This window comes from Apodemus sylvaticus, chromosome 11 (assembly GCF_947179515.1).
Source record: "Apodemus sylvaticus chromosome 11, mApoSyl1.1, whole genome shotgun sequence".
Classification (NCBI taxonomy): Eukaryota; Metazoa; Chordata; class Mammalia; order Rodentia; family Muridae; genus Apodemus; species Apodemus sylvaticus.
Genome location: NC_067482.1, coordinates 78654928 through 78682220, shown reverse-complemented (window position 1 = coordinate 78682220; position 27293 = coordinate 78654928). Strand labels below are relative to the sequence as shown.

The 27293-nt window shown below is 55.2% G+C and overlaps 1 protein-coding gene across 5 annotated transcripts; it reads left to right on the top strand.

Annotated features, from left to right (window-relative positions):
• Positions 1–4911: 4911 nt before the first annotated feature.
• Smtn (smoothelin) lies at positions 4912–27147 on the top strand. Of its 5 annotated transcripts, none has more exons than XM_052198558.1 (22): positions 4912–5066; positions 6448–6555; positions 6736–6834; positions 11063–11211; positions 11614–11707; positions 11796–11874; positions 11965–12062; positions 12934–13254; positions 13339–13411; positions 14021–14092; positions 14175–14696; positions 14854–15026; positions 18407–18559; positions 18648–18723; positions 19711–19875; positions 19971–20033; positions 20185–20260; positions 21939–22112; positions 22223–22340; positions 22844–22995; positions 23902–23970; positions 26844–27147. In XM_052198558.1, exons 3-22 carry the CDS (start codon positions 6784–6786, stop codon positions 26992–26994), a joined length of 2829 nt encoding a protein of 942 aa, XP_052054518.1. In that variant the 5' UTR covers positions 4912–5066; positions 6448–6555; positions 6736–6783; the 3' UTR covers positions 26995–27147. The 5 variants fall into 5 exon arrangements, with proteins under 5 accessions (XP_052054518.1, XP_052054517.1, XP_052054514.1 ...); XM_052198557.1 differs by having other exon boundaries at positions 23902–24066; positions 26844–26942; XM_052198554.1 differs by lacking the exon at positions 23902–23970.
• The last annotated feature ends 146 nt before the right edge of the window (positions 27148–27293 follow it).

The window sequence follows — 27293 nt, the reverse complement described above, 5'->3', positions numbered from 1 at the left end:
AGAATGATGCGGAGCCCATGTCACGAGCGAGCAGGAGCCAAGAGCGCGGAGAGGACGTGTGTGTGTGTGTGTGTGTGTGTGTGTAGATGCTTCCTTTCCTGCTTCTTACAGATCAGCCACCCTTGTGCTCCTGAGCCAGACTTAACTGGAGCTGGCGAGTGGATGGCCCTGATCAGTGACCATGACTTCAGCCCTTTGGAGTTCTTTCAGTGGTTGAGAAGAACTCGAACTGGAACTGTACAGTGCAAGGTCTTAAGGGAGACTAGACCTTTCTGCAGGCCCAAGCACCTCCCTTCTATGGGGTAGAGAGCAGACTCGGCTACTTGTCAAGGCCACACAGCAGGAGGCAAGGACCTCACTACTTGTATTTCAGAAGCTAAGGTATTGACTTCTGAAGCATCCTGGGTCCCTACTCTCTACATCCTAGCTTTGTAACCTTGGACAAATCCCTATTTTCTCTGATCCTGGCTGCGGGCGATATCCTTGCTACTGCTTAGGACAGTGCCCAGAGGGACACAGCACACAACTGCTTAGAGGAATAAGCAACTGCTGGCCGCCAAATTTAGTTGGGGGGATGGGGGGGGGGGCAAGATGCTTAACCGTGCCTCTCAGTTACTCTGTCCATCACAAGGGTTTGTAATAGCCCTTGTGATCTCATCACAAGGAATAAGTGAGTTCCTGTCGGCTGAGCTCTGGGTTTTCCATATGCACGCTATATTTTTAAGGCTATTTGAGGCCATCGGGAGACCAGGGGGCCCCAGCCCCCCACTGGCTATAGCTCCAAGCGCTGCCTTGTCTGCCACTTGGCCCAAAGTCCTCATCTCAAATCCAGATGGGGAGTAAGAGGAGCAGTCGGGGCCTGGGCTGGGAACGAGGCTGGGAGGCTGGATGTGGGTTTGGGCCCCACCCTGCCTGCAGCTGGTCCAGCAGCCACGTCTACACTTGGCTCTGAGGTTGGGGCTAAGCCCTCCCTCCCACCACTGCCGCCTCCTCAGGGAAGGTTCTGCAGTCTTAGCACTTTCCTGCCAGCCTCAAAAAGGCTGGGCCCGCACAGAGGCTTTGAGTCTATACGGCTTGCCTTGGGAGCCTTTGAGAAAGCGATCTGCCCTCCCGTCTACAGCTCTTCAGGATTCCTGGGTCTGCAGAGGGAAAAGGGCCCACACATCTGGGCTCAAATGCAAACCCTGCTATCAACACACTATGTCAACTTGAATAAGGATAACCCTGTCTCTGAACTTCAGTTGTTTCTAATTCTGCAAAAGGGGTATACCCCAGGACCTACTTGACAGACCTGTGTCCAGGATTAAACAACTGAAGTATAAACAGCAGGTGCTCAATTTGTGCCATACACACAGTAGGTGATCAATATGTACCAGGTTGGGTGTTACTTTTCATGCTTGGGCGTACTGAACCCTGAGACTCAAGTTACCTAGTTACCTATCTGTACCATGAAGCGGTGGACATCTAGGACTCTGGGTAAGAGCCAGTTCCTGCATTCACTAGTAGTCAGAGAATTGGTTTCAAAAATCTGACAAAGTATCAAATGGGCCAAGCTCCCCCAGGGCAGCTGATCTGTGATCAGGAACAAGGGTCTGTGTTTGAGTTGTGGGTGAGGGGTCAGAGGCTGTGGCCTCAATGAGACTGTCTCATCTCTACAGAGGTGACATCTCACAGGACTCAGGGTCCTTATGCTAAAACTGCTACATGTGTATTGGGAACCAGGGCCCAAATCATTAAATGTATTCCAGGGAACTAGGGATACATCTGCCAGCACCAAGGAGTCCAGGTTAGCCCACACGAAGCCCTCCCCTTTGTCTCTGGGGCTGTTCTTCTGATGTCCCCTCTGCCCAGTAGCTGTTTTGTAGTCTTCTCTCTCTCCTCCAAGGATGGTGGTTGGTCAAGCACAGTTGCTCAGAAACACAACAGCTGGATGACATCATGGATGTGACAGGCTTGCCAAACTGGTTTGAGAGGCAGGTCATCAATGTTGCTCCTCAGGCTGCTGGTTGTGACCCCGGGGGTGGGGGAGCTCTACCCACAAGGAGGAAGGGTCTGCCCAGCGCCGGCTTGGAGCCACGACCCAGCCTCATTTGCCTGACTGCTCCCGTCTGGTCTCATTGCTTCTCTCGCTGTTCTCCTCTAGCCTTTTGGACGCCAATCTCCCGCCTCGCCTGCACCATCAGCCATAAAACCACCTCTCACTCCCGATTCTTTCTGTTGCTCAAACGGCCTCCTAGAGCGCCTCACGCTCCGAGGGTCAGGCCTCAGCTAGCCTTGGGCCACTTATAGGCATCTCCCAAAGCTAAGATCTTTCTGAAAGGCTTATGTTTTTCTGTTGTGCAGCCTGGGACGGATGCTCAGAAATGCCCAGATCACCACTGAGCACACTGATCTCCACTGTGCAGAGAAGGAAACCGAGTCTCCGAGAAGCCCAAGGCCTTGCATAGGGCAGAACCAGCTCCAAGAAAACAGCACTGGCCCCAGGTGCGGGCTAGGACCCTGACTCCAGCAGGAGAAGCCAGGATGGCTCAGGGAACCAGGCTGCCGGCTTGGTAAAATCATCATTTTTGGACTTAAGCTTTGGAGCAAAATATTGCCCTTGGCCCGCGAGCTATTTCTGCCCCTCCTCCCAACTCTGCCAGCAACCGGTTTGGACGCAGAAGAATCCAGAGCTTTCCTCTTATAGCCCGTTGGAGGACTGGAAGCCAGTCAGCCAGCCAGTCAGCCAGCCAGCCAGTCAGTAGTCAGTCAGTCAGTCCTGCAGTTTTTACAGATGAGCGGATAGAAACTCAAGCCTCCCAGGTGCCTCCAAAATCCATTCATCCTTCTCATCTGGTTCTTCTCAGAAAGCACCGCCCCTGCTTCTTATTCTACATACATTCCACTCACCTCCTTTTCTTCACTCACAGGCCTCCCAGCCTTTACTCTTCTGATAAATGTCCGTCCGATGACTTCCTTTGTACTCATCTGCTTCAGTGGTGTTTGGCATACATAGCACCACTTCTGAGAAGCCCTCCAAGATTTTTTCCATCTCAGAAATAGCAAGGGGAGGAAAGGTGCTCTGGCACTGGGCAAAATTCCACCGCGATGGCGCCATTACCACCTTGGGTTTCAACTTCCTCCTTGTAGAATCCAGCTGTCTCGCACAGTTGTTATCTTGGTGATCTGGCGACATTCAGTGCCTGCTGAACATTCACGGGTCTTTTTCTCTTCCCTGCCTACGTTATAAAGTTCTCACCACCTGCACGGGGTCACACTTTGATGCCCAGATCACCATCACCACCGCCTGATACCTCTTTGCTTGGCACCATCCCTTGCAAGATGAAAGGGAAAAAAAAGGCAGCATAGGTCAGTCTGGAGGCGGGGCCAGGGCTTGACATGCACACATGGCACACTAGGGTGAGGAAGCACACGCTAAATAGACAGTCTGGGCACCAGGCCCTCACTTAGACAATTCATTGATCTCAGCCAGCGCCAAGCACGCGGTTTACTGGAGCAATCTGCTCCCGCGCAGGTAGATCCTGAGATTCCAAAAGGGTCTAGGTGTGTCCAGAGACGAGGGTGAGTCCCTGGGGGTGCTAGACTTTCAGTACTCTAGATTTTGGCCTTGGAGCGCCTTTGAAGACTAGAACTGCAGCCTCCACGGCGTGCTTCTTCGTTAGTTTGACGCATTTCTTCTGCCTCACCCACAAGGGGCTTCCTTCTCTAGGTCTTATTTCCCAACATATAAGGTGAGAGGATCTCCTCTTGGGGTTGGAGGAAACAGAAAGCTTTAAATGGACACGGGGCCTCTCTTTAGGTGTGTACAGGTTGGTCTTGGAGAAATCTGAGCTGGAGCTCACTGAGAGACAACAGGACCCAGCTCGGCACCTCTCGGCTCGGCATTATAGCGTTAGAAGCAGAGATTAGAATCCTGGCTAGGCGGGATGAACCTCGCCTACATTACCCATTGGCTTTTGTCTCATCTGTAAAAGGGAACAAATCACATCTCATTTAGTTGTTATGGATATTATAATCTGATACACACACACACACACACACACACACACACACACACGTTGGTGCTTTTATGGCTTTTATTTGACTTAAAGTTTTTATTTCTCAAGCTGGCCTCCAGACCTTATCTGCCCAGGCTCCAACCTCAAGCTTTGTCTCAAGCAAGACCAGCAGTGCGGCTCCACAGCCTCCAGGATACAGGGCTGCTTTCCCTATTGGGTCTGAGCCCTTGGGTCTCCTGGCTGACTCTTTGTATAGCCTCTTTGAGACCTTCAGTTTCCCCCATTTGTTGAGAGTTAGCGAGGTTCATATTCCCTGTTTAGAACTTTGGGGCTCCCAGAGGCAGACTTTAAAGGCTTTGAGAGAGTTTGCTACATTTATGAGCAAGGAAGACATGAAATGATTGATCCTGCTCCATCTCAGATGTCCTGGGCGACTCAATAAGGGTCAAGATGCTGCTACCTACCAGTCCCTACCCTGAGGTGGCACAGACCCGGTGTCCCGAAAGCGCTGTGTGTTGGCCGAGCAGTCTGTGTACTAAGGCCCCTAGTGGGTGGAGTCCGGAGAAAGGATGTGGTCTCAAGAACAAAGAGGAGGACAGGGAGGGGCTGTCCGGACCGCTCAAGGCTTACAGGATCCCAAGATACTTATATGCCCGGCTTGTGGCATATCCCGGACTTTGGCTTAGAGCCTGCATCCTGCCGAAGCCCACTAGAGGATGTCTGGGACCTCACAGCAGCAGCCCCCAAAACTACAATACCCAAAATCCCTGGACAGTGAGGGGCGGGAGTCTTTTAGGGGCGGGTCCTGAAAATTGAATTTTCCCAATAGGACCCGAGTAGAGGCGTGACTCAACAGAGAATTGGCTGGGACAGCTTGGCAGGGCGGGGCCAGCCAGCTGGCTGGCGCCGTGGGACAGGCGTCTGCCGCAGAGTCCAGGGGACGTTGCTGAACCGGCCTGGGCTCCCGGGCTGCGGCTCCTCCCGCCCGTCTGCCGGTCTCCACTGCATCTGCCGGGTCCCGAGCAAACTAACACGAAACTGCGCCGGAACAGCGGGCCGGACTGAGAGGTGCGTATGAGGATCTCGGGGCGACTCTAGAAGTCCGCATGAGTCCGGGGAAGGGGGTGTGAAACCTGGATGTCTGGATTCTGAAACTCCCATGTCTGGGAGCCCCAGCCAAATCACGGGAACTCCAAAGACACATGGTTGAAGTTCTGAGATTCCAGGGAAAGGGTCTCGAAGAGATACTATGGATTTCGAAGAGGCTTCTCGATCTCCAGAGACACTAATCGATAGAGAGCTGATACCCCGAGGACTCTTTCCCAGATCCTGACCCACTTCCCCCAGGGCCTTAACAACCCCCAGAACTGCGAACCGGGTAGCACGAAGCCCTGAGAATGGTGGCAAGCAGTGGCAGGAATTTCTGAGCAGAAGACAGGCCTGGGTATCACCTAGATTTGGAACTAACAACACCCTTTCCCAACATGAGGAAGCACAACATGTCCACAATACTTAAGACTGGGCACTGGGGAGGGGGAGTTACCCCAGACAGAATAGCTAGGTTAGGAGGCGAAGACCCTAGCAGTGACTTAACAGAAAGGGTCCTTCGAACTCTAATTAGTGTACATTGGGACTCCCCCAGACCCATTCACCGGATGGGGTGACTCACACCAAGTGACTGTTGGAGGGGGGGAGGGATGATTTCGGGATGAATCAATGGAGGGGGGGTTCAGAGGCCACTTCAGTCACCACATTAACTAAACATCCAGGTGTGCTAGACCATGGAGTCACAAATTCCAGAGACACTGGGGACTCCAGGAAGGAGAGATTTGGGCTAGAGACTGGCGCCTGATTTAGGGATCCCTTTTGATGGTCAGTGATTGGACAAGCACCAAACAGCTTGGAATCTTGGGCAGCATTTTGGAAGGGGACTTCAGAGGGCAGAAGTAAGCGAGGTCTGCATTAGGGCCTTCCTGCCCTTTGAGTCCGAGTTTTTCTGAACCGCTGTGGTGAGTCTTTGGCTATCTCCCATCCTCTCAGTTCGTCTGAAGTCCAGAGGTTGGGTGGGTCAGCTTCCCAAGGCTCTTCCAGTTGGGAAGTGAACTGTGAGTGAATTCTAAGTATGTGAATGGACAGGGAGAGAAAGAGACCTGGCTCCCCCAGGTCAGGTCCGCTCACGTCCCAGGGAGGAAAGGAGTCAAAATGGACATGTACAGAAGGCTGGCTCCAAGCACTGCCAGACACAAGTAGCTTCTGTACCTGTGGGAATGACGGTAGCAAGACTTGGACATGGGCTCAGTCCACAGCCAACGCCCAGCTGGGGAGGTGGAGGGGCAGGGTGGGCAGCCTCTAGAGATGAGTGGGTGTGACAGGTAGCTAGAGACTAGAGTGCACCCCCTGGTGGTTAGCACTGCTTGGTGGGCCTTGCTGAGTCCTCTCCTCCATCCAGGTCCAGGCCCTCCTTGTTTGGGGCTTAGTCAGGATGCCAACTTAGACCGCACGGCAGACTGGCAGCCAAGCTGGTGAGGCTGGAACAGGAACACCTATTCTTGGTTTGGTGAGTTTTTTTTTTTTCCCCCAGCAAAACACCCTAGGGCAGAGGACAGTTCCACATGTCAGGATAGGCTAGGAAAGAAATGAACGCTTGTGGGCAAGAGAGGGAAAGAGAGGCATAAACCTAGGGGACCGAGGTTTCTGCAAAATCTCCAGCAACCTAACTCATGTCTGCCTCTTGCAGAATTCTGAGTGCTACCGGGACACACTGAAGGAACTGGGGGCCAGCAAGATGGCAGACGAGGCCTTAGCTGGGCTGGATGAAGGAGCCCTCCGAAAACTGGTAAGCAGCCCTATAACTACTGTACTGTGGGGTGGGCAAGAGCTAGCCTAGGGATGTAGTCCACCTCTTCAGTACTTGTCAGTACATAAGACGGAGGAGGGGTTTGGAGGAGAGCCTCAGGGAACAGCGCTGGGTTGGTTCCATTTGGCTGCTCCAGAGGCCCTTGTGGCATGTTCCTGTCCGTGTCAGGTGCTCAGACCCGGTCCCTACCCACCCCCAACTGTCATCTCCTGTTTAAACAGTAACTGCTGGGGACTCACCCATGGGTGCTACAGGTGTGGGAAGGCTGGATCGGCCTCTCCCAGCAGCCAGGGCCACTGCCCACTCCTGGAAGCCTGCCCAGTGATAATGGGCAGCAGTGAGTACTAAACCAGAGAGCAACAGTGGGGTGCTGCGCACGCCATCTTACAGAGGAGTCCCGGATGCTGCAGGCACAGCATTCTGCCCCTCTGTGTGTGTGTGGGGGGGGGGCGGGGGGGATCACATACCCAAACGCTCCAGCCTAAAAGCTTTATCAGGGTCCAAACTCCAGAGGGGAGTCTCGGGATACCCAGAGGCACGGGAAAGGCTGGAAGAACCAGGAGAGAGAGAGAAGCTGTGGGCCCCTTGTGGGTTCCATGGTGTCTGGTCTGTCGTTTTCTACCTCAAGCTTCCATTTCTTGTAAAAGAAGGGGGCGGGGATTGATAAAAAACATAGGTTGTTAGTGTTAGACAGGGTGGAGTAGGGTATGGACCCTGACTTTGGGATACAGACTGGCCTGGTTCACTCCACTCCTGTTTACCAGCTACTCCCTACTCCCATGTACACAGAGACAGTGGGACAGCACGGCAGGGCACTAAGGCCTGTCCACCAGCAAGGCTGTGCAGTAGGCCGTGGGGAAAGGGGCCACAGCCCCACCACCCAGACGCTGATCTCTGTCAAGGGCAAAAAAATAGAGACTTTACTTTCTCTGCAAGTGTCCCACGCCACCACCAATCCTTTCCCCTAGAGGCAGAGGCTTGAGCCACTTAGCCTAATTGACTTGACCTCCCCTGTGCTGTTGGCCTGTGTGTCCTGGGGCAAGAGCCTTAACCTCATTCTGAGTTCACCGCCGCCAAAGGCCAGCTACTCCAGGTTCTCAGCTGCCAGGAGATGGGTTGGGTCTCCAAAGATGCCCACCAGTCACCTTCACCGTCCCTCATGTCAGAGTCTTCATGTTTTCCAGAGGGAAAGCCACGCTGGGTGTTCACGAACTCCCAGGGTATTCTCCATCAGACCCCACTCATGCAAGGTTTGGAAGCTGGGAAACGTGTTGTTAGAGGAGAAACAGAAGCCGTAGTTGCCGGACGCACTTCCTCCCAGCCCGGGGCCTGGGAGCGAAGGACAAGCGAGACCCAACCCTGTCTCGGCTCCGCAGCCACAGGCCCACCCCAGCCCCGGGCTTCACCGCCCCGCGCGCGCCATTGCTGTGCCCGGGAGTTGTGAGGGTCCCACCCTCCGGCTTCGTGGCAGGAACGGGGGCGTCCCGGGCCCGGCTCCTCCCCGCGGGGCCCGGCCTTATATGGGAAAGCTGTGCCCAGCTGACTGGGGGAGCCGCAGTTGCTTCCGGCCCCACTCCCGCACATTCCTGAGGACGGGGTGGTGGGCTGCGCGGGACAGGGGCACCCAAGGACAAGCACGCTGCGTGTGCCCCCTGCCACGTGTCTGCACGTCTGCCACCTCCCGTCCGGGTGACCTAGGGAAGAAGCTTAGGTCTGTGAACCTCCCTTCCTTTGCAGATGCGACGTTAAAGCCGGCGGTGGTGGGGGGCTTCCTGCCTGGCTCCTAGCTGCGGCGCCCGACTGGAGACTGGGTGGGTGGGGCGTGGGCGAGCCCCGCACTGGTGGCTGCAGCCTGCGGACCTTTAGCGCCCCCTGGCGAGGCATTTCCCCAATTGCTATCAACACGACGGGCAGCCCCTGGTCTGGGATTGAGGGAGGATCTGCAGGAGAATCCTTGTGCAGGTGGAGAGCCTGAAGCTAGGAACGCTGGGTAGACCAGATGCCCTCAGCAGCGAGTGTAGAAAGCACCGGAGCCCCGGTCGCCTCCCCCTCCATCCTCCCACAGGAGGAGGAAGCACCCTCTTTCCTCCCAGGAGAATTTCACTAGGCAGTTTCGGAAACCATCCCTTTCCCCCTGGCCTACAATAGTTCTTTGTATTTCCTTCCCTCCCTCCCGCTGTCCCCTCTACACACAGCGGGGGAGACTGAGAGGGTGAGGAACTCTAGACACAGGAGAAGCACTGTGGTCTGACCTTTGGTGTTTGAAAGGGTGGGGAACACAGGACACAGCAGAGACACTTGTCAGAGCTTAGCCCACAGTCCCCAAAGGAAGGACACCAGGGAGTGGCCAGCCGGGTGAGGCCCAGCCACCCCCTTCCACTTAGACGATCTATTAGGATCCCAATTCCCAAAAGGAGACACTGAGGTACCCAGAGGTTGTAGAAATGGCCAAGTTCCTATCTTGTATTTTTTTTTCCTGGAGGTTAGAAATGAGGACCCACAAGACAAAGTCATTGTATATACCTTTACCCTCTGGACTAGTCTGGACCCCCTAAGGCCACCAATCTCCAATTGTTCTGGGGGGAGTGAGCTTCGATCTCTTTATTGTAATAAGGTGTCCTTCGACTTTGACATTTCTAGAGCAGGCTAGAGGGGTCTCTGGTGCAGGACCTCAAAGTTTCCCACCATGACAAAGAGACCTCAACACCACAACTATCTTGTCTCAGGCAAGCTTTGCAGGCAGAGACCTGGGTCTAAACTCTCAAGTTATTAAACATAAACAAGACACCCAATTCCCTCTTATCAGATAAAAATAGTGTATCAAGAGTAGATAAGGGTCTGGATGCACCCAACAGTTAACTAAGAGCTTTAGATCCAAATTTGGTTCCCAGCACTCCATAACTCTAGCTCCAGGGATCTGATCCTTCCTCTGGCCTCCTCAGACCCCGCCCCCCCATATGCATGGGCCATCCACGCATACAGACACGTGCAAACACATAAATAAAAATAAATCTTAAAGGGAGGACTGAGACAGTGCATATCTTTACTCTAAGCACCAGGAGACAGAGGCAGGCAGATCTATGAGTTTCAGGCCAGACTGATCTAGAACAGAGTTAGTTCCAGAACAGCCAGAGCTACTCAGAGAAACCCTGTCCCAAAAATCAAACAAATGGCAAATGGGGATTTAGTGCTGGGTCTGACACTTTGGGTCACTGACAGTTTGGGTTTCAATAAATATATCGATATGTTCTGTCATTCCTTTTTTACGACTGACTGACTAGAGAACCAAGAGGAGAGACCACCCCTGGGTCACTGTTCCCTTCCCATATTCTGCTTTGTCCCAAGGGCCATTGTCCTACCTGGTAAATTCAGAAGCAGTGATGGATGGGGAGGTTATGCCCTGACTGTAGAGGGAAGACTGCGACCTCACAGGGGGATCTAGCCTAGCTGGGGCAGAGTGCTGGCCCTCCGTAGTTCCTCAAGAATGCAGATCTTGGAGGCTGTCCCCAAGGCTTTTCCTGCTCTCCTCAGATTAATACAAGCTGGTTAGTGGCTAAATTGGGCCAGCTCACACTGCCTGCCGAAACCTCTGTATCTCTGCACACCCTCCACCTCCCAGCTCCCCAACTAAGAAAAATCAACTAGGAAGAAGATTGGAGAGGAGAGTTAGTCATCCTGCCCGTACACGCTCCTGTTTGCCTGCCTATCAGGCCCACACCGGCCAACCCTGAACCAGCCCTCTCCCTTAAGATCCCTTTGAGGGGACACGTTGCCATAAGCTGTGGAGAAGGCACCAGGATTGCCTGCGGGGCACATAGAGAGTGCACTTTTCTGAACCGGTTTCTCTCAGGTTCCCAATTTCCTCAGAAGCTGATGGGAGCTCCTGTACTCTGTGGACACCTCAGATGTCAAGTCCCACAAAGGAGTGCCTGGCTACTTGGCACCTGGCTTGGATCAGTGGTTGTAGGCTGTACACTCACAGAAGGTGGTCTCGGCACCACAGAGCACAGTGGGCTTCTCCGGATCTTTGGTGTCATGAGCTAGGTCGCCTCTAAAAATCCTGAGTGGGAGCCAGGCACGTGGAAGGCTTAGGGTAGAGAGCCTGGAGACAAGCCCTCCATTGTGCCCCTGGCAGAACTGTGGGCAGCTGGTGCTGGTCCTTTGCCCCTGACAGAATGCCCACCCCTCACTCCCGCCTACATTGCAGCTGGAGGTCACAGCAGATCTGGCGGAACGGCGGCGGATCCGCTCAGCCATCCGGGAGCTGCAGCGGCAGGAGCTGGAACGAGAGGAGGAGGCTCTGGCATCCAAACGTTTCCGTGCTGAGCGGCAAGACAACAAGGAGAACTGGCTACAGTGAGTGCCAGAGGGGGCTGGGGTTTCAAGCGCAGATATTCCGAGGATGGAGGATGGGCCCACACGGAGGCAGGTGTGTCTGTTATCCACAGCACAGGGACGTGTGTGGTAGGGAATAAGTACCAGCTGTGGCTGTGCAGTGAGGGTTGCGTGTGGTATTGGTGCCTGTGTCCAGGGATGTGTGGATGGATGGATGGACGGACAGACGGACGGACGGATGGACGGAAACAGAGATCCATATTGATGATGATATATTGATATTGATGTTTGCTCAGAGGTTCTACATAGATAGCTCCATGTCTCTCTGCCAGTCTTCAGGCCTCTGACCCTGACCCTTTCCTTGAGCCCACATCCCCCAGACCCTGTCATGCAATGGCGGTTACCCTCACGATGTCTCTGCAGCTCTCAACAGCGAGAGGCTGAACAGCAGGCCGCCCTCGCACGGCTGGCAGGGAAACTGGAGTCCATGAATGATGTGGAGGAGCTGACCGCACTGGTAAGGCTCGGGGCAGGCGAGGGATAGGTGAAGGGAGCCCTACCTGGGTTCCAGCGTGCGACCCCTGTGGCCCGCCTGTCGCCCACAGCTTCGGAGCGCTGCTGAATACGAGGAACGCAAGCTGATCCGAGCCGCCATCCGCCGCGTGCGCGCTCAGGAGATTGAGGGTGGGTGTCCTGCCCTCTGTAGACTCACCCTTGCCCTGCCTCTCACGTCTCACATCACTTCTTGACACTTGACTTGCCCCGCCCTTCCAGCTGCCACCTTGGCTGGGAGACTGTGCAGTAGACTTCCCAGTAGTGGCCCTAGAGAGGACAGCAGGAGGCAGGCAGCACACACATTGGACCCTGCTGAGGTAAGGAGGATGGGCGTGAAGGGAGGACCACCCAGTGTCTGGTGCCTCCTGATGCCTGTAGTTCGGGGCATTGTACCTGTGTGCCTTTGCTGTGCCGCCATTTGACTGGGAGCTGGCCCTTGGCCGGTGTTTGAGGAAACCCTGTAGCTCGTTTCTTGTACTCAGGCAACTCCAGCTGTATGCCTTCCGCTCCAGGCCTCCAGCTCTGATTTTTCTCTCAAAGCTAGCCTGTCTACACAGCTCCGAGTTACTGTTCCTTCCCCAGCGCTACTCTCACGGATACACTGGTGCCTCTCTTACCTCCACTCCTACCTTCCACCCTGGCCCCTCCCCCCAGCCTGTGCTCAGCAGCCAGAGGATCTCCTAGAAATGCAAGTCTGGTCCTGATACCACCTCATGCTGCCCCTTACCCTCTAGACAGCCCGCAACCTCATCTTGGCTCTCCAGGGCGTGCGTGCCTGTCAGGCCCCTGCTAAGTAGTGCTCTGTGTCCTATGTTCTTCAGATAGTATGAGAATTCAAGACATGTTGTTTCCCATAATGGCCAGCAGAGGACGCTAGCTGCCTAGTCCTGCACAGCCTGACTTGTGTCTGATTAGCTAGACTGAGGCTAAAGCTCTGAGTTGGAGGGTCCTTTAGGAACGGGAGTCCCCAGCAAGTTTCCTGTTATCCCCACCCACTGGCATCAGGGTCTGGTCCCTGTCAAACCACCTTTGGCGCTGACTAGTCTTCCTTAGGCAGGTGTGCCCGCAGGAAGCCATGCCCAGCCCCTCTGCTTTGCATGGTCTGCTCTTGTCCATTTGGTCCTCCGTGGGTGGGGGTGGCACTCAGAGTAGGAGAACCCCTGGTTGCATCCTGTGTGTCCGCTGCAGGGGCCAGAGCCAGAAAAGCAGGAACAGCAGACAGAAGTCCGCGAGCCAGCCCCAACCCCAGAGGACACCAGCCAGGATGTGACCACAGTGACACTGCTGCTGAGAGCCCCGCCTGGGGGTACGTCCAGCTCACCTGCCTCCCCGGACAGTTCACCCACCACTGCCTCTCCAGAGCCTCTGCTGGAGCCTGCTGGAGCCCAGTGTCCTGCTGCGGAGGCTCCAGTCAGCTCTGAACCACTTCCAAGCCCTTCAGAAGCTCCCAGCCCTGAGCCCCCCATGTCGCCGGCACCCCCCAGCTCTCAGGGGCGGGTCATCAGCAAGGTGAGTAGGGGGAGAGGTGGGGATACCAGACAGGTGAGTTCCTGGGTCTGAGAGCCCCTTCCTATGTGGCGTTTCCCTCTGCAGCCCCTGCCTGGCCCCACAGAGCCCTCTGCTGCCTTGGACTCCACCAGAAGCTCCTCTAACACCAAGAGAGCAGGTGGGGATCCCTGTTATGGTAACCGCAGGCTTCTTCTTTCTCCTGTCCTGTCCCGTCTCTCCCTGTGGCCCTCCCCTTTCCCTGCCTCTAGGATGGGTTCTGATGCTTCTCCAGCCTTCTCAGGTCCAGGCCTTCCCTGACACTGCTTAACCACAGCCCCTGAGGTGTTCCGCCTCTGGCCAGGCCCACTCCTGCTACCCATGGCCAGAGGCCTTCTTACAGCCTTGAAAGGCAACAGACCTCAGGCACATTCTTCTCCCCAATAAGGGAGTACACCCATCACCCAGCTGGATCTATGGGCAGTCCTGGCGGCAGGAGGAGGGGGGGTGTCCCTTAGTCCCATCAGTAGGGAGAATCTGGATACCTTTCTCTGGCCCTAACTCACTTCTGGCCCCTAAGAGTGCCCACGTCACCCTGGGGTCAGTGCAGGAGAGAAAGGAGGCGTCTGTAGGAGAGTCACAGCTGAGTAGGCAGGCCTGGGCAGTGGGTGTGGTAAGGAGGCTACAGAGGTGTTGAGGAGCGGCCTGTGACGTGAACACCACCCCACCATTCACTTTCCTTCCCCTCTCCCTCCCCATCATGTCTGCCACATACTCACCAACCTACCAGACCCGGCTGAACCGAAACCCTGCCAACGCTCCCTATCTGTACTCAGTCCCCGACCGCCATCCCAGAATCGAGGTACTGTTTGGTTTTTACCATCCCTAGGTTCTGGGCAGTCCCTCTCCCACCCAGCCACTGACAGCTTTCCTGTCTCCTCCAGAGCCAACCCCCATCGCAGGACCCTCCCAGTTCCGCCGAGCCGGCTCTGTGAGGGACAGAGTCCGAAAGTTCACATCTGATTCTCCCGTGGTTGCCAGGCTCCAGGATGGCTCACCCCGAACGGCCCTCGCTTCACCGACCCCCACAAGGCTCCAGGGCCCTCCCCTCATCGGCACCACCCCTGCCTCCTCCTCCTCCTCCTCCAGCAGCTCCTCCTCTCCAGGTCCCAGTGACACTTCCTCCCACAAGAAGCAAAGAGAACTTGCTCATTCCCTGGCCCAGCATCAGAGCTGCCCTCACGAGGAGGGCCCTGGGGGGCGGGGCCTGGCTCTCAGGTCCCTTGAAAACAGAGCAGGGGGGCCCAAGCCCTGCTCAGAAGAGCCCAGTACCCTACCGCCTGTGGCCATCGGCACTGGGGAGCCAGGGGCCAGTATGAAGACTACGTTCACCATTGAGATCAAGGACGGCCGTGGTCAGGCCTCCACAGGCCGGGTACTGCTGCCCACCAGCAACCAGAGAGCAGGTAGGCTTCTCGGTGCTGGGATGGAGTGAGTGCCTGTCCCCCCAACTGCTGGCTCTGCATGAGGCAGGTGCCGCGGCCAGTGTCCAGGGTGCGGCTCACCTTGACTGGCACTGCCCTCACTCCACCTGGCCCCAACAGCAGCCCTCTTCCCCTCCAGAACTGACTCTGGGATTGCGGGCACCCCCAACCCTTCTCAGCACCAGCAGTGGGGGCAAGAACACCATCACCCACGTCAGCAGCCCTGGGACTGTGACACGACTGGGCAGTGTCACTCATGTCACTACCTTCAGCCATGCCTCCCCTGGTAACCGAGGAGGCTGCAACTTTAAGGTGAGCCTCTCCACAATCCACCAGCCTCACCCACCGTTCACCACCTCCAGGGGCTGCTTAAGGGCGTAGGTGGGCTTTCTCTACTGTGCATACGAAGAGACTGAGGCCAGAGAAACTAATCGTCCACAGCTGGTGTGGTGGCTAAGACCGATCCATGCTGTGTCACCCAGAGGCGAAGCTGAAGTTATTCCTCCTGTATGCTGGTCTTTGGTTGTTTAGTTTTGTTTGATGTCGAGTCTCTTGTACTCCGGGTTGGCATTGCTCTAAGTATATAGCCAGAGCTGACCTTGAACTCTCTGATCTTCTAGCCTCTACCTCCTGGGTGCTGCCATTACAGACGTGAACCACCATGCCTGGTTTCACTTGCTAATCTTTGATCCTTGCACCTAAATTGATCAGTTCACTCTTTAAAAAAAAAAAAGATTTATTTATTTTATGTATATGAGTACACAGTTGCTGTCTTCAGACACACCAGAAGAGGGCATTGGATCCCATTACAGATGGTTGTGAGCCACCATGTGGTTGCTGGGAATTGAATTCAGGACCTCTGAAAGAGCAGTCAGTGCTCTTAACCACTGAGCCATCTCTCCAGCCTGATCAGTTCACTCTTAACGAACAAACCTGAAGGCTGCAGCCCACAGACGGTGGTGGGAGCTCTGGCCCTCTTCCTACGGCAGCCTCTGCCATATATACCCCTGTTCTCACCCAACTCTGAACCTCAGCCCCAATGTGTGGATCAGATCACACGCTAATCCGAGCTGGCCTAGTCCATCAGGAGATCGTTGATTAGCATCTTTGCCATGCAGGCGGGGCAGACCCACTGATGAAGACAGGCAGGCAGGGGGCACCGGGCAAGTGCGGCATCAGCCTGGCAGGTGCCGCGGGAACTGAATACGAGGCACTCCTTCTATTATTCATTCCCAAGCTCAGGATCAGCTGGTTGGGAGCTCAGCTGGGAACGCGGTTCCCGGTGGGCTGCCCAGGTAATGCCCTCTGTGCTGTATGAAAGACTGGATGGGACTTTGACTGAGGTGAGGTGGACAGATGGTCAGCTTTGGGCCTTCGGGGCAGGGCGGGGCAGGGGGGTAACAGGAAGAGCGTGTGAACAAGATGAGCCTTCTGGCAACAAAGCAGGAAGCAGTAGGTACAGATGGGGCTCTTGTGGTGAATGAAGACTTGGCCCTGGCACTAACAACTTACCTGTCTTCCCCATCTGAGGAGAACAAAAGTTGTGTCCGTAATAAAGAGTCTGAGGTTAGATCTGAACACTATGGCTGGGCTAGAGGACATGTCTCTCAGGGACAAGCCCCCATTCCAGCAGATTGCTTCAAGTCCCATCTTCCTGTGCCTCTGTTGTCTTGACTTGTTCAAGGCTTTCTAAAATAACGGGGCACAGGAGCAGAGATTAGCAGGAGTCCAGCACCCAGAAGTCTCAGAGCTGATACACCTGGCGTCTCAGTCCATGACCTGCTCCCTCCATTTTTCTGGGCTCTGGTCTGTGTTCCTTGAGCCGTGCAACAGGCTGTCCGCCTGTCTGCACAGACTACCCATCCCCCTCCGTCCCCTCTGCAGAGGAGCCCAGAATAGGTTTCTATTTGGGCAGTTGCTCCAGCTGGCTGGTGGCAGGCTGGGAGGCCAGCAGGGGCGGGGCAGGCTTGCTGCCCTTGCCTTCACCCTCAGACCAGCTGCGACAACGCCAGTGTAGACAGCAGCCCCTGCTGCCATCCCACCATTGTACCCCAAAGAGTCCCCACTAGCAGTATGCCGGGAGTGCCGGGGCCTGGGCCTGAGATGGCTGCCGCCTTTGAGGACCGGCTGAGCCAGGCATTACAGGAGCTACAGGCGGTGGCCGAAGCAGGCCGGTCAGCAGTGACCCAGGCAGCCGACGCGGCTCTAGCCACTGTAGAGCCAGTGGCTCAGGCAGCTGAAGAACTTCGAGCGGAGACAGCAGCTCTGAGCCGGCGTCTAGACGCACTGACCAGGCAGGTGGAGGTGCTGAGCCTGCGGCTGGGTGTCCCGCTTGTGCCGGACCTGGAGTCTGAGTTAGAGCCCAGTGAACTGTTGCTGGCTGCTGCCGACCCTGAAGCCCTCTTCCAGGCAGCTGAGGATGCTGGGACCCCCGTGGCCCACCCGCCTGCCTTTAGCACCCGGCGCAGCTCTTCTGGGGGCCCCTCTCGAAGGAGCAGTCTCGTAAGTCAGCCCGCTGGTGGGAATTGATTTGAGCCCGGCTCTGCTGAGTGTCTGTAGATGTACCAGCGCTGCCTCGGGCCTCAGTTTACTTCACTGTACAGAGTGGGATAGTATAGTGAGGTACCTCTAAGGTTATCCCTCAAAGATGGGGACAAGAAGGTGCCAGGCTATTGCCCTGGCAGCTGTCCTGAAGCCTCAACTGGGCCAAGCCTCTCCAAAACAGCTGCCGCCTTGGCTCTCCTTACCCTCATGACAGGCCCTGCTAGGAGGGGAGGGCTGTAGTTAGCTGAGCTGGGCCTTGGCTTCTGGGGGACAGGCAGGAGGGAGATCCCCTGGGGGAGATAGGTCAGTGCTGGATGCTCCTTAGATGATGGGTCCCAGCAAGGTGGGGAAGCAAGGGACGTTGCATAGACATTTAGGGGCCTCAGCTTGGGGTAACCCCACTCACACACCTTATTAGGAGCCCTCGGGACCTGATCCAGTGCCTTGGCAATCAAGACTTGGGATCTGTGCTGCCTAGGAGGAAACTAGAAATGAAACATTAGAAAGAACTCAACCTCAGGACTGAAGCCACTGCACTCAGCCCATAGGGCACATAGGACTCACAGAGGACCTGTGGAGAGTCGTTCAGCTGCCCTAGCCTCAGTTTCCCCATCTCTAACAGGGACAATGAAATCCTCAGTGCTTATACAGATTCTCTCTTCTACTGAACGGAAGCCACTGTTACTGCTGCTACAGTGTATTTGTATTAGTATGTGTCTGGATATGTGGGAAACTCTATTCAAGGCTGCTGGTTTCACTATGGTAGGCCTGAAACCAACATGGCCTACCTACGTTAGCAGGCCTGGCAGGCTGCTGGGGTAACTTTTTTGTTGTTATTGTTTTTTGGTTTTTGCTCTTTGGGTTTTTTTGTTTTTGTTTTTGTTTTTTTTGGTTTTTTTGAGACAGGGTTTCTCTGTATAGCCCTGGCTGTCCTGGAACTCACTCTGTAGACCAGGCTGGCCTCAAACTCAGAAATCCACCTGCCTCTGCCTCCCAGAGTACTGGGATTACAGGCGTGCGCCACCACCGCCTGGCTGCTGGGGTAACTTTTAATTTAATGCTGTCAGCAGTCCTGGGATCTAACCCTCTTCCACCCCTGTTTCACCCACATCCCTGCATAAACCCTCCACCCTCTCCACACTCTGTAGATGGAGCCAGATTCAGCAGAGCCCCCCTCTGCCACAGTGGAAGCAGCTAATGGCGCCGAGCAGACCCGAGTGGACAAAGGCCCAGAGGGGCGGAGCCCCCTGAGTGCAGAAGAGCTGATGGCAGTTGAGGATGAAGGAGTCCTGGACAAGATGGTATGTTGGTTAGCCCTGGCAGGCTGGGGGCCGGCAGAGGGTGGGGATCGGCAGACCCCCAGGTATGTGACAACTGCTTTCTCCACAGCTGGACCAGAGTACGAACTTTGAAGAGCGGAAGCTCATCCGGGCTGCACTCCGTGAGCTCCGACAAAGAAAGAGAGGTAGAGAGCCAGTTGCCCTCCTAGATGTAGCCACTCCCTTCCTCAGCGGCTGCCCTCATCCCGGAGTCCTGTGGTCGCTCCAGCTCAGTACTTGTCCACTCACGTCGCCCTCCCTCGAGCCAGGCACTACCTGGCCTCCTTGTCCTGTGTCAGTGCCCTCAGCCTTTCTCACCCCGAATCTAACTGTTGTCCACTGTCCAGTGGGGCTTGCTTGAATCAGATAATCCTCCCAGTTACCCCGCCCCCACTGAGACCCCGTTAGCCTCTGTCCCTGGGTGTGTGTGGCTACTTCCGTTTTCCTACAGCTCCTTAGCTCTTCTGTCCCTCACGCTCTAGATTTACTTCTGAAACAGCTGTTCTCTGAGAACAATTACTCCCCCAGTTGGCAGTCAGACCCCTGCTGCAGCCTCGACAAGACAAGCACTCTCCCTCTGGGTTGCATATGTCCTGATGTCCCTTTCCGTCACCTGTCACCTGTCACCTGTCACCTGCTTGCTTTTTCTGCGGACCCAGTTAATCCCCTTCACCGGCCTTTCTCCAGTGTCCTCTGCCTGGGTCTGATGGCTTCTCCGATACCTCCACCCACTCCCTGGGTTTAGGCATTCCTTCTTCCGGTTGCCCTGTCCTTCCTACGACCAGTTTGAAGGTCCACCTCTCAGCTGCTCTGTCCACCCAGCTCTCTTCCCTCTGGACTCAGCTTCTTGTTCCCATAGAAACCTGTCTTGGATCCAGCCACCCCTTTGACAGCAGCTGTCCTATGTCCCCCCTTCATCTGCAGACTCCATCACCCTCCACACACATTCAACTTTGGGCCAAGCTGTGGTTGTCCCCCCTACATCCATCCCTAGAGAGGCAATGGTTTCCCATGTTACTGGTGTTTCTAACAAGCTGCCTCCACTCCATCCTGTGTGCCCCTTGTGTCTGTGCATGTGTGCTGTGTGACGCTGGGCTGCCCTTCTGGACGTGCATGGGGCATCCCCTGCTCAGACCAGAGGGACAAGGAACGAGAACGGCGGCTCCGGGAGGCACGGGCCCGGCCAGGCGAGGGCAGAGGCAACACGGCTACAGAGACCACCACCAGGCACAGCCAGCGGGCGGCTGACGGCTCGGCTGTCAGCACGGTCACCAAAACCGAGCGGCTCGTCCACTCCAGTAAGAGGCTGAGCAGGGTTTGGGGCTCGCGGTGAGCTCAGCGTGACTCCCTGTGCCTTTCATACACTTCTTTGCCCCATTTCCCGTCCTTCCAGATGATGGCACGCAGACGGCCCGCACCACCACAGTGGAGTCGAGTTTCGTGAGGCGCTCGGAGAGTAAGGCCACCTGCTCCCTCCTGTGCCTGCCTGCCTGCCTCCTTCAACACTGTGTCTTCCACTGACCCTCCACTTTCATTTCTCCACTGTGAGCTGTCATCACCCCTCCTCATGCCCGGCCTACGCCCTCACCTCATTCCCTTTTTCACAGATGGCAGCAGCAGCAGCACCACGGTCCAAACCAAGACCTATTCCTCTTCTTCTTCCTCGTCCAAAAAAATGGGCAGGTGAGCACGGGGCAGTACCTCACTGCATACCCGTTCGGCAGAAAGGCAGACTGACAGACTGAGAGAATGAGCGTCAGTCAAGGAGGTACCAGTCGTGTCCTGATTGCTCTGTGAGCTCTGGATCCTCAGCTGTACCGCAGGGTTGGGTGGAAGATGCTTGTGGAGGTCAGACACATGCCAAGAGTCTCACCCCGAGCCTTAGATCCACCTGCCGCTGCTTGCTGGCACTTCCAACATCTGCAAACCATTTCTGGGTCCCAGAGCATTCTGCTGACTTGAGGCACTTGTGAGGAAGGGGTTCACCCCATGGTAGGGAGGTTAGCAGGCGGAAAGCCGATCACTGGATGGTCCAGGAGCTCTCAGTGACCTGCATGCGAATTCCAGCCCTGCAGCTGTGTCCTGAAATCCTCCAAAGAGGCCTCAATTTCCTCGTATCGCTAGACATAGTCTGGGTTCCTCTCAACCCTTGCGAACTTTGTATCCTTACGAATTTATTCGTTTTGTCTGGATTTGTTGTTTTGTTTTGTTAGAGTTACTGGGTATTAGAACCTAGGGCCACACATGTGCTAGCAAGTACCACACCACCGAACTATGACCCTTCCCTCTTTTTCATGTTTTTACTTTGAGGCCAGGTCTCTCCCTAAATTACCGCTTATGAGTATTAAACTCCCTCTGTGGCCCAGCAGGCTTTAAACTTGCCTCAGCCACCTAAGTGTGGCTTCTAGATCCCAAACACAGGGATTCTAGGCCTGTGTTTGTTTGTTTGTTTGTTTGTTTGTTTGTTTTCGTAGAGTGGGGAGAGGTGGGAACACGGTGGAGTCTCACTGTATGTCCCAGGCTGGTTTTGAACTTGTGATCCTGTAGCCTCAACCTCCAGAGTTCTGGGGTTACAGGAGCACACCCAACACATCACAGTCCCTTGTAGTTTTTAAGTAGCAGAGTAGGAGGCCTGGGGTGTAGTTTGTTGTGGAGCATTTGGTTAGCACACAGGAGACTCTGGATTCCTTCCCCAACACTAGAAGTAGTAAAAGGACACACAGTAAAGTCTTCAGAGGCCTGAGCTACTGCTGTTACTATTTCGTGCTGCTCATTTTATTACTTTGTGTTGCTTTGTTTTCTTCGGGTCCTAAGGATCGGACCTAGGGCCTTGGGGTTCACTAGGTCAGTTCTTTATCAGTGAGCTACCTTTTTATTTATTATTGAGTCAGAGTTTCCCTGCGTCATCCAGTCTGTAGCTCAGGTGGTTTACAAATTTGTCATTTTTCTAGTTCAGCTTCTCCAGTAGCTGGGATTACCAGCCTGTGCCACAAGGCCTAGAACTTGGCAGTACAACGCAGCCCCTTAGAAAAGGCCTGGGGGCTAACAGGCGTGGCTGCCAGCATCCTGTATCTGTGCCTCTATTTGTGTTCTTTTCTATAAAACAGGCGTGACAAAGACAACCACTCCTTACTATTGCAGACACCCTCAATTCCCACAAACCTTTTTTCATGTGTTAGTGGAAGTTTCTGGTGGTGTTTGATGCAGTGTAAGACCTCTCCGAGGAGGACCCATGCCGCTGGACCTCTGTTCCACAAGTCTCACTCAGTGTTTCCAACAACATCAGGCTAAGGAGCCTGGTCTACTGCCAGGAGAGGGGACCCACGCTGCCTTCCACCTAATGTTCATTTTGTCCCTCCAGTATCTTCGACCGAGAGGACCAAACCAGCCCACGTCCTGGCAGCCTGGCGGCCCTCGAAAAACGCCAGGCAGAGAAGAAAACAGAATTAATGAAGGCACAGAGTCTGCCCAAGACTTCAGCATCCCAAGCCCGCAAAGCCATGATTGAGAAACTAGAGAAAGAAGGCTCTGCAGGGTCAGTGGTGGAGGGTAGAGAGATGGTCTGGGTGCTAGATCAGGGGTCCAAAGCGTATGCTGGCCCATTAGTGGCGTCTTGTGACCCTCTTCCCCGCACTACCCCCACAGTGGGCCTGGCACACCCCGCGCAGCCGTCCAGCGTTCCACCAGCTTCGGAGTCCCCAACGCCAATAGCATCAAGCAGATGTTGCTGGACTGGTGCCGAGCCAAGACCCGTGGCTACGAGGTGAGCAGCAATCCTCAGCTTGGCGCCCTGTCCTGAGAATGATTTGGCAGCTGTCAGTTCTGGCAGGAAGCATGAAAAACATCCTCAGATGGGAAGACTTAAGTCTCCGGGAGACCGCATGTCCTGCTCTGGCTCCCTCTGGTTGGTGGGCATGATTCAGAGACAGATCCTGCCCTTGGGGTCCCTTCAGTGTCCCACCCAGTAAATTTCTATGAGGGAGGGATGGCTGGAACATGACCAATAATAGCCTCAGTTGAGTGGCACTGGGCTTCTTGGTAGCCCCTCCCCCTAAAAAAGTCACCACTTAGGGGGTTAATGAACCCAATTGGAAGAAGCTCATGTTTTGACTACTCACCTACTATATAGCCTTGAACAAACAAGGCCTCCCTGAGCCCAATTGCCCTAGGACTGGGATGCCAAAATGTGGGGGGGGGGGGACGGTGGATAACAACCACGGGGAAAGTTGCCCCCAGCATCCTGACTGGTGCTTCTGCCTCCCAAAGCACGTGGACATCCAGAACTTCTCCTCCAGCTGGAGTGATGGGATGGCCTTCTGTGCCCTGGTGCACAATTTCTTCCCGGAGGCTTTTGACTATGGGCAGCTAAGCCCACAAAACCGGCGCCAGAACTTTGAAATGGCCTTCTCATCCGCTGAGTAAGTACGGGCCCCTGTTCTCCCGGTGTCAGCTGGGCTCAGCAGCCCTGAGACCCCCATGGAAGTGGCCAGTTGTACGGTGGGGTCCGCAGACGAGACCCCCTTCCCCAGAGAGTTCCCATCCTCCTCCACCCACCTGTTGCTGAGCGTGCCCGGTGCCCACCGGAAGGAAGGAGCGTCAGGCCCGCCTACCAGCCCAGGCTAAAACCCATCAGGTGGCCCTGTCCATAACCTCTCCCTCCTCCATCTGCCCTTGTTCCTCCTCTCTCCATTTCTCTGTCCTGCTGTCCTCCCACCGTTACCAGAGCTTCCTGCTCCCACGGGATCCCGGCTGGAGATTCCAAAAGGAGGCTCCTGGCCCAGGCACCGTGCCCGAGTGACCTATATAGGCCTATATAGGACATCGAAAGCCTTCCACTTTGGAATCGTTGCCCCTTCTGCACACTGCACCCAAGCACCCTCCTCCATCTCTTTCTTCTCCTTCCCTTCCTTTTCTGGTTCCCTCCAGGACTTTTCCTCCTCCTCCCCCTCCCCCACTCCTCTCACGCCTCCCTCACCCCCCCTCCCTGGGGCACAGCCCTCCTCTCCAACCTCGGCACCGATGCCGTTACCCCTTTTCCCCGCGTCCCCGCTTGCCCCAAGAGTTCTCTGCACCTGTGACTGGTTTGGCCCCCCACCCTTGTCTGCACCGCACACCATTAGAGACGGGTAGTGAGCGGCACGTCCACCATTGGGAGGGGGCATGCGGGAGGCTGGCAGACTGCGGCACTGAGAACATAACTGAACTCATGTCTCTGTATGTGTATGTGTGTGTGTCTCTGTCCTCCCTTCTCTCGTGGCCTCTCTTCCCTCCTTCCTCCACCGGGTCCCGCCCCGTCCCCCTTCCTGGCCCCCTACCCTCCCCAGGACCCATGCGGACTGCCCGCAGCTCCTGGATACAGAGGACATGGTGCGGCTTCGAGAGCCAGACTGGAAGTGCGTGTACACGTACATCCAGGAGTTCTACCGCTGTCTGGTCCAGAAGGGGCTGGTAAAAACCAAAAAGTCCTAACCCCTGCCTGGGGCCCCACGGTGAGAAATGTCGCCTCTCCCACCTGTCTCATTTCACCGGAATCTGCTCATCAGTGCACTGAGAGGGATAAGGGGAAGGGTAAACAGCAGGAGAGACTTAGAAAAGCCAGAGGAGACAGGCAAGACCCTCGGTGACACTAGGGTATGAGGACAGGGAGGAAGACTGACAGGGGGCCCAGGAGAACCCAGGCTCAGCCCAGGGTGGCAAGCTATAAAAAGGAGGAAACGAATCTAGAGTCTGAACAGTTCAGACTGAGGGATGGAAGGGAGCACAAGGCGCAGGAACAGACCCAGCAAGGCCAGGGACTGGAGAGATGGAGGATACAGCTTAACCTGGAAGGAAAGAACCTACTGTGTGGTTGAAGGAAGGGACCTCAGTTTGAGTTTGAGTGTCCTTGTGAGGACCCAGGAGCCAAGGTTATCCTAGCAGGAGAGATGTGTTCAGACTAGGATTCTGGAACAATCCTTGGGAGAAACTTGAGATGTTCAAGATGGAACAGCCTCAGCAGTAGAGGATTAGAAGGGACAGGATGGTGCGTGCTTGCCGCTAAAGCTAAAGGATCACTGTTTAAGGTCAGCCTGGACAACGTAACAAGACCCATCTTAAAAACAGACAGCCTAGAAAGGCAGGCTCCCTGATCTGGTTTGAAGGGAGGGGAGGGTCAAGACGCCACTCAAGCTCGGAATGTGCCATATGGGGTGTCTTCCTCCAAAGTGGGGAGCTTGGGAACAGGTCCTCCAAAGTGGGGAGCTTGGGAACAGGACCAGTTCAACAGGAAGGTGTTTCTGGCTGGATTCCCCCAAGCCATATGGCTTTTCTCTCTTTTCACATCGCCTCAGGGCCACAGTAAAGAATTCTGACCTGACCTGGTTTTCCTGTTACAGATAAGGAGCTAGGAGAGCCAGTTCAGGGCACAGAGTGGGGCCAGGGTCTCCGTTTAGTGGTTCTTTTCCTAGACCCACCACTATATTCCCACTGATTTTGTAGACAGAGGGAGGTGGGGGGTAGGATCACAGAAGAGGGCGGAGTCTTATCCAGCATCAGTGAGTACAGGTAGAACCAGCACTGAAGTAATGATAGAGGTCCAAAGGGAGCAGAGGGATCGCAGGAGGAAATGTGACTGACGGTGGAGTCAGCAAGGATGCACCGGGCGCTCGCTCCCGTGGGCCAGGACCCCCGGGGGAAGGAGCACGTGTGCACACGCACTCAGGCTCAGGTGTGAACAACAGGCTTGTTGCGGTCTCTAGGTCATATATGGACTTCACCCCTGCTCAGCAGGCCACTGGGAAGAGAAAGGCGTGGCTTAGTGCAGCTCTGGCCCTGTAGGAAAGTGTGACTCAGCTACGTGCTGTTGCTTTAGTTGCCTAGTGTTTGGCTTGTCACTTGGGTAGCCTGAACCATGTACCCCAGTATAAACAATGGCTTTATAAGGTCCCCAGGGAAGGCACCACGGGCAGGGGGAGCTCCAGACTTGGGAGAGGGAGGCTGGGATCCCTGCAAAGATAGCTCCAGTTGGAAGATGCTCCAGAGAGAGTCTGCCTCTTCACCATGGTACTGCTGGATAAACAACCCCAAATGTGGGGTGAGGATGACCCAAAGGGCACATAGCCCATCAACAGTAGTGCCAGGTACCTGTCACTTATTCTGAATCCTTCCAAGGCCTCCAGTGAGGTGGAGAATGTCTAATGGGGGTGGGGTGGGGCTGTAGAAGGGTCACAGAAGACTCTTATGTGCAGCACCCGTCAGCGATCAGTTAGAACTAAGACTGAGATTTTCTGCTTCCCAACATCTTTGTAAAAGACTTGGCAAGGAGCTGAGCTGTGATCCCAACGACACCAGAGGCTGAGATAGGAGGCTCACAAATTCAAGGCTTGCCTGGACTACAAATGATTTCAAGATTAGCCCCAGCAATTTATTGAGACCCTAAGCTCAAAATGTAGAGAGGGTGGTAACTCAGTGGGAGAGAGCAGGCGAGCTGGGAGCAGACCCCAGTCCGACCACAGTGCTGGGTGAGACCGTGAGGGGAGGTGCTCTTGGGTTATCTATCTCATGCTTGGGAACCACAGCAGTCTGATCGTTTTCCTGCTAAAATAAGCTCTGAGCATCAGTGATGAGCCAGTGTAAACAGGAGGCAAAACAGAAGATATCTTAGGGACAGGAGGGGAACAGGCTGAGCTTGTACCCCATCTTAAAGCTGTAAGGGGGAGAAAGGTTCTCACAGTAGGGAAACCAGAAGGGTGGTTGCACCATGTGTAGGGTACAGATGACCCAGATAACCTGACAAGGGTCCTCATCTGCCTTCCTAGCTCCACCCAGTGCAGATGATAGGGGTTAAAGAACCACTCCAGGAATATCCCTGGCCTCCCCTAGGAGACAGTGGGTCACTGGGGGATCCTGATGGTAGAATAACACTAGCCAAAGGGGTAGGTTCCCAGGCCTTGAATGGTCTAGCTGAGACTCTACCAACAGGGACACCTGTGCATGAGCAGGCGGTGGGCCCTCCAGAGAGCCGTTGGGTTCTAGAGGCAGACCTGCCTGCCTAGGGAGGGGCATAGCTCACTTCCCGACCCCTCAAATTCTACCTGCTTACTTAGCCGATGGGCAGGATGGCCCCTGGGTTTGGTTGTGGGTTTCCCTTCGTGGAAAGCCTTTCTGATCGATGGACAGTCTGGAGTTTATGAAAAAAACGAGCAGACTGCGACAAAGACCTCGAGGTAGAGAGACACTGCAAGAAGCAGGCTGGCGCCGACAACTCCTGTGCCCCCCTCCCCTGCAGGATGCTGGTGGACTGTGTGCCCTTGGTGGAGGTGGAGGACATGATGATCATGGGCAAAAAGCCCGACCCCAAGTGCGTCTTCACCTATGTGCAATCGCTGTACAACCACCTGCGGCGCCATGAGCTGCGCCTGCGCGGCAAGAACGTCTAGCCACTCTGCTCACACCGCCTGCGCTGCGGGCTGCTGTCCCCACGCCCCCAGCACCGGCCCCTCCCAGTGCGCCTGCCCACTGCTGCCCTGTCTGTCGAAACACCCCTCCCCCTTGTACACGCAGCGTTTTGATAAATTATTGGTTTTCAACGATCCTGACTTTTCTGTCTTGGGGGGGGGCTAACATCAGATTATGAATTACCCACAAGTGTCCCCCACTCCCAAGTCACCCAAGGATGTTCAGGAACTCCTATTTGATCTCCCACACCATGTACTCGCAGCAAGTAAGAGACTCAGCA

What these genes read in the sequence shown, in the direction of transcription:
- Smtn (XM_052198559.1), top strand. Translation starts at nt 6,784, where the DNA reads ATGGCAGACGAGGCCTTAGCTGGGCTGGATGAAGGAGCCCTCCGAAAA. An exon ending in AGGGGCGGGTCATCAGCAAG is followed by an intron (nt 13,255 to 13,338) that starts GTGAGTAGGGGG and finishes TTCCCTCTGCAG; the next exon opens with CCCCTGCCTGGCCCCACAGA. An exon ending in AAGGAGTCCTGGACAAGATG is followed by an intron (nt 18,560 to 18,647) that starts GTATGTTGGTTA and finishes CTTTCTCCACAG; the next exon opens with CTGGACCAGAGTACGAACTT.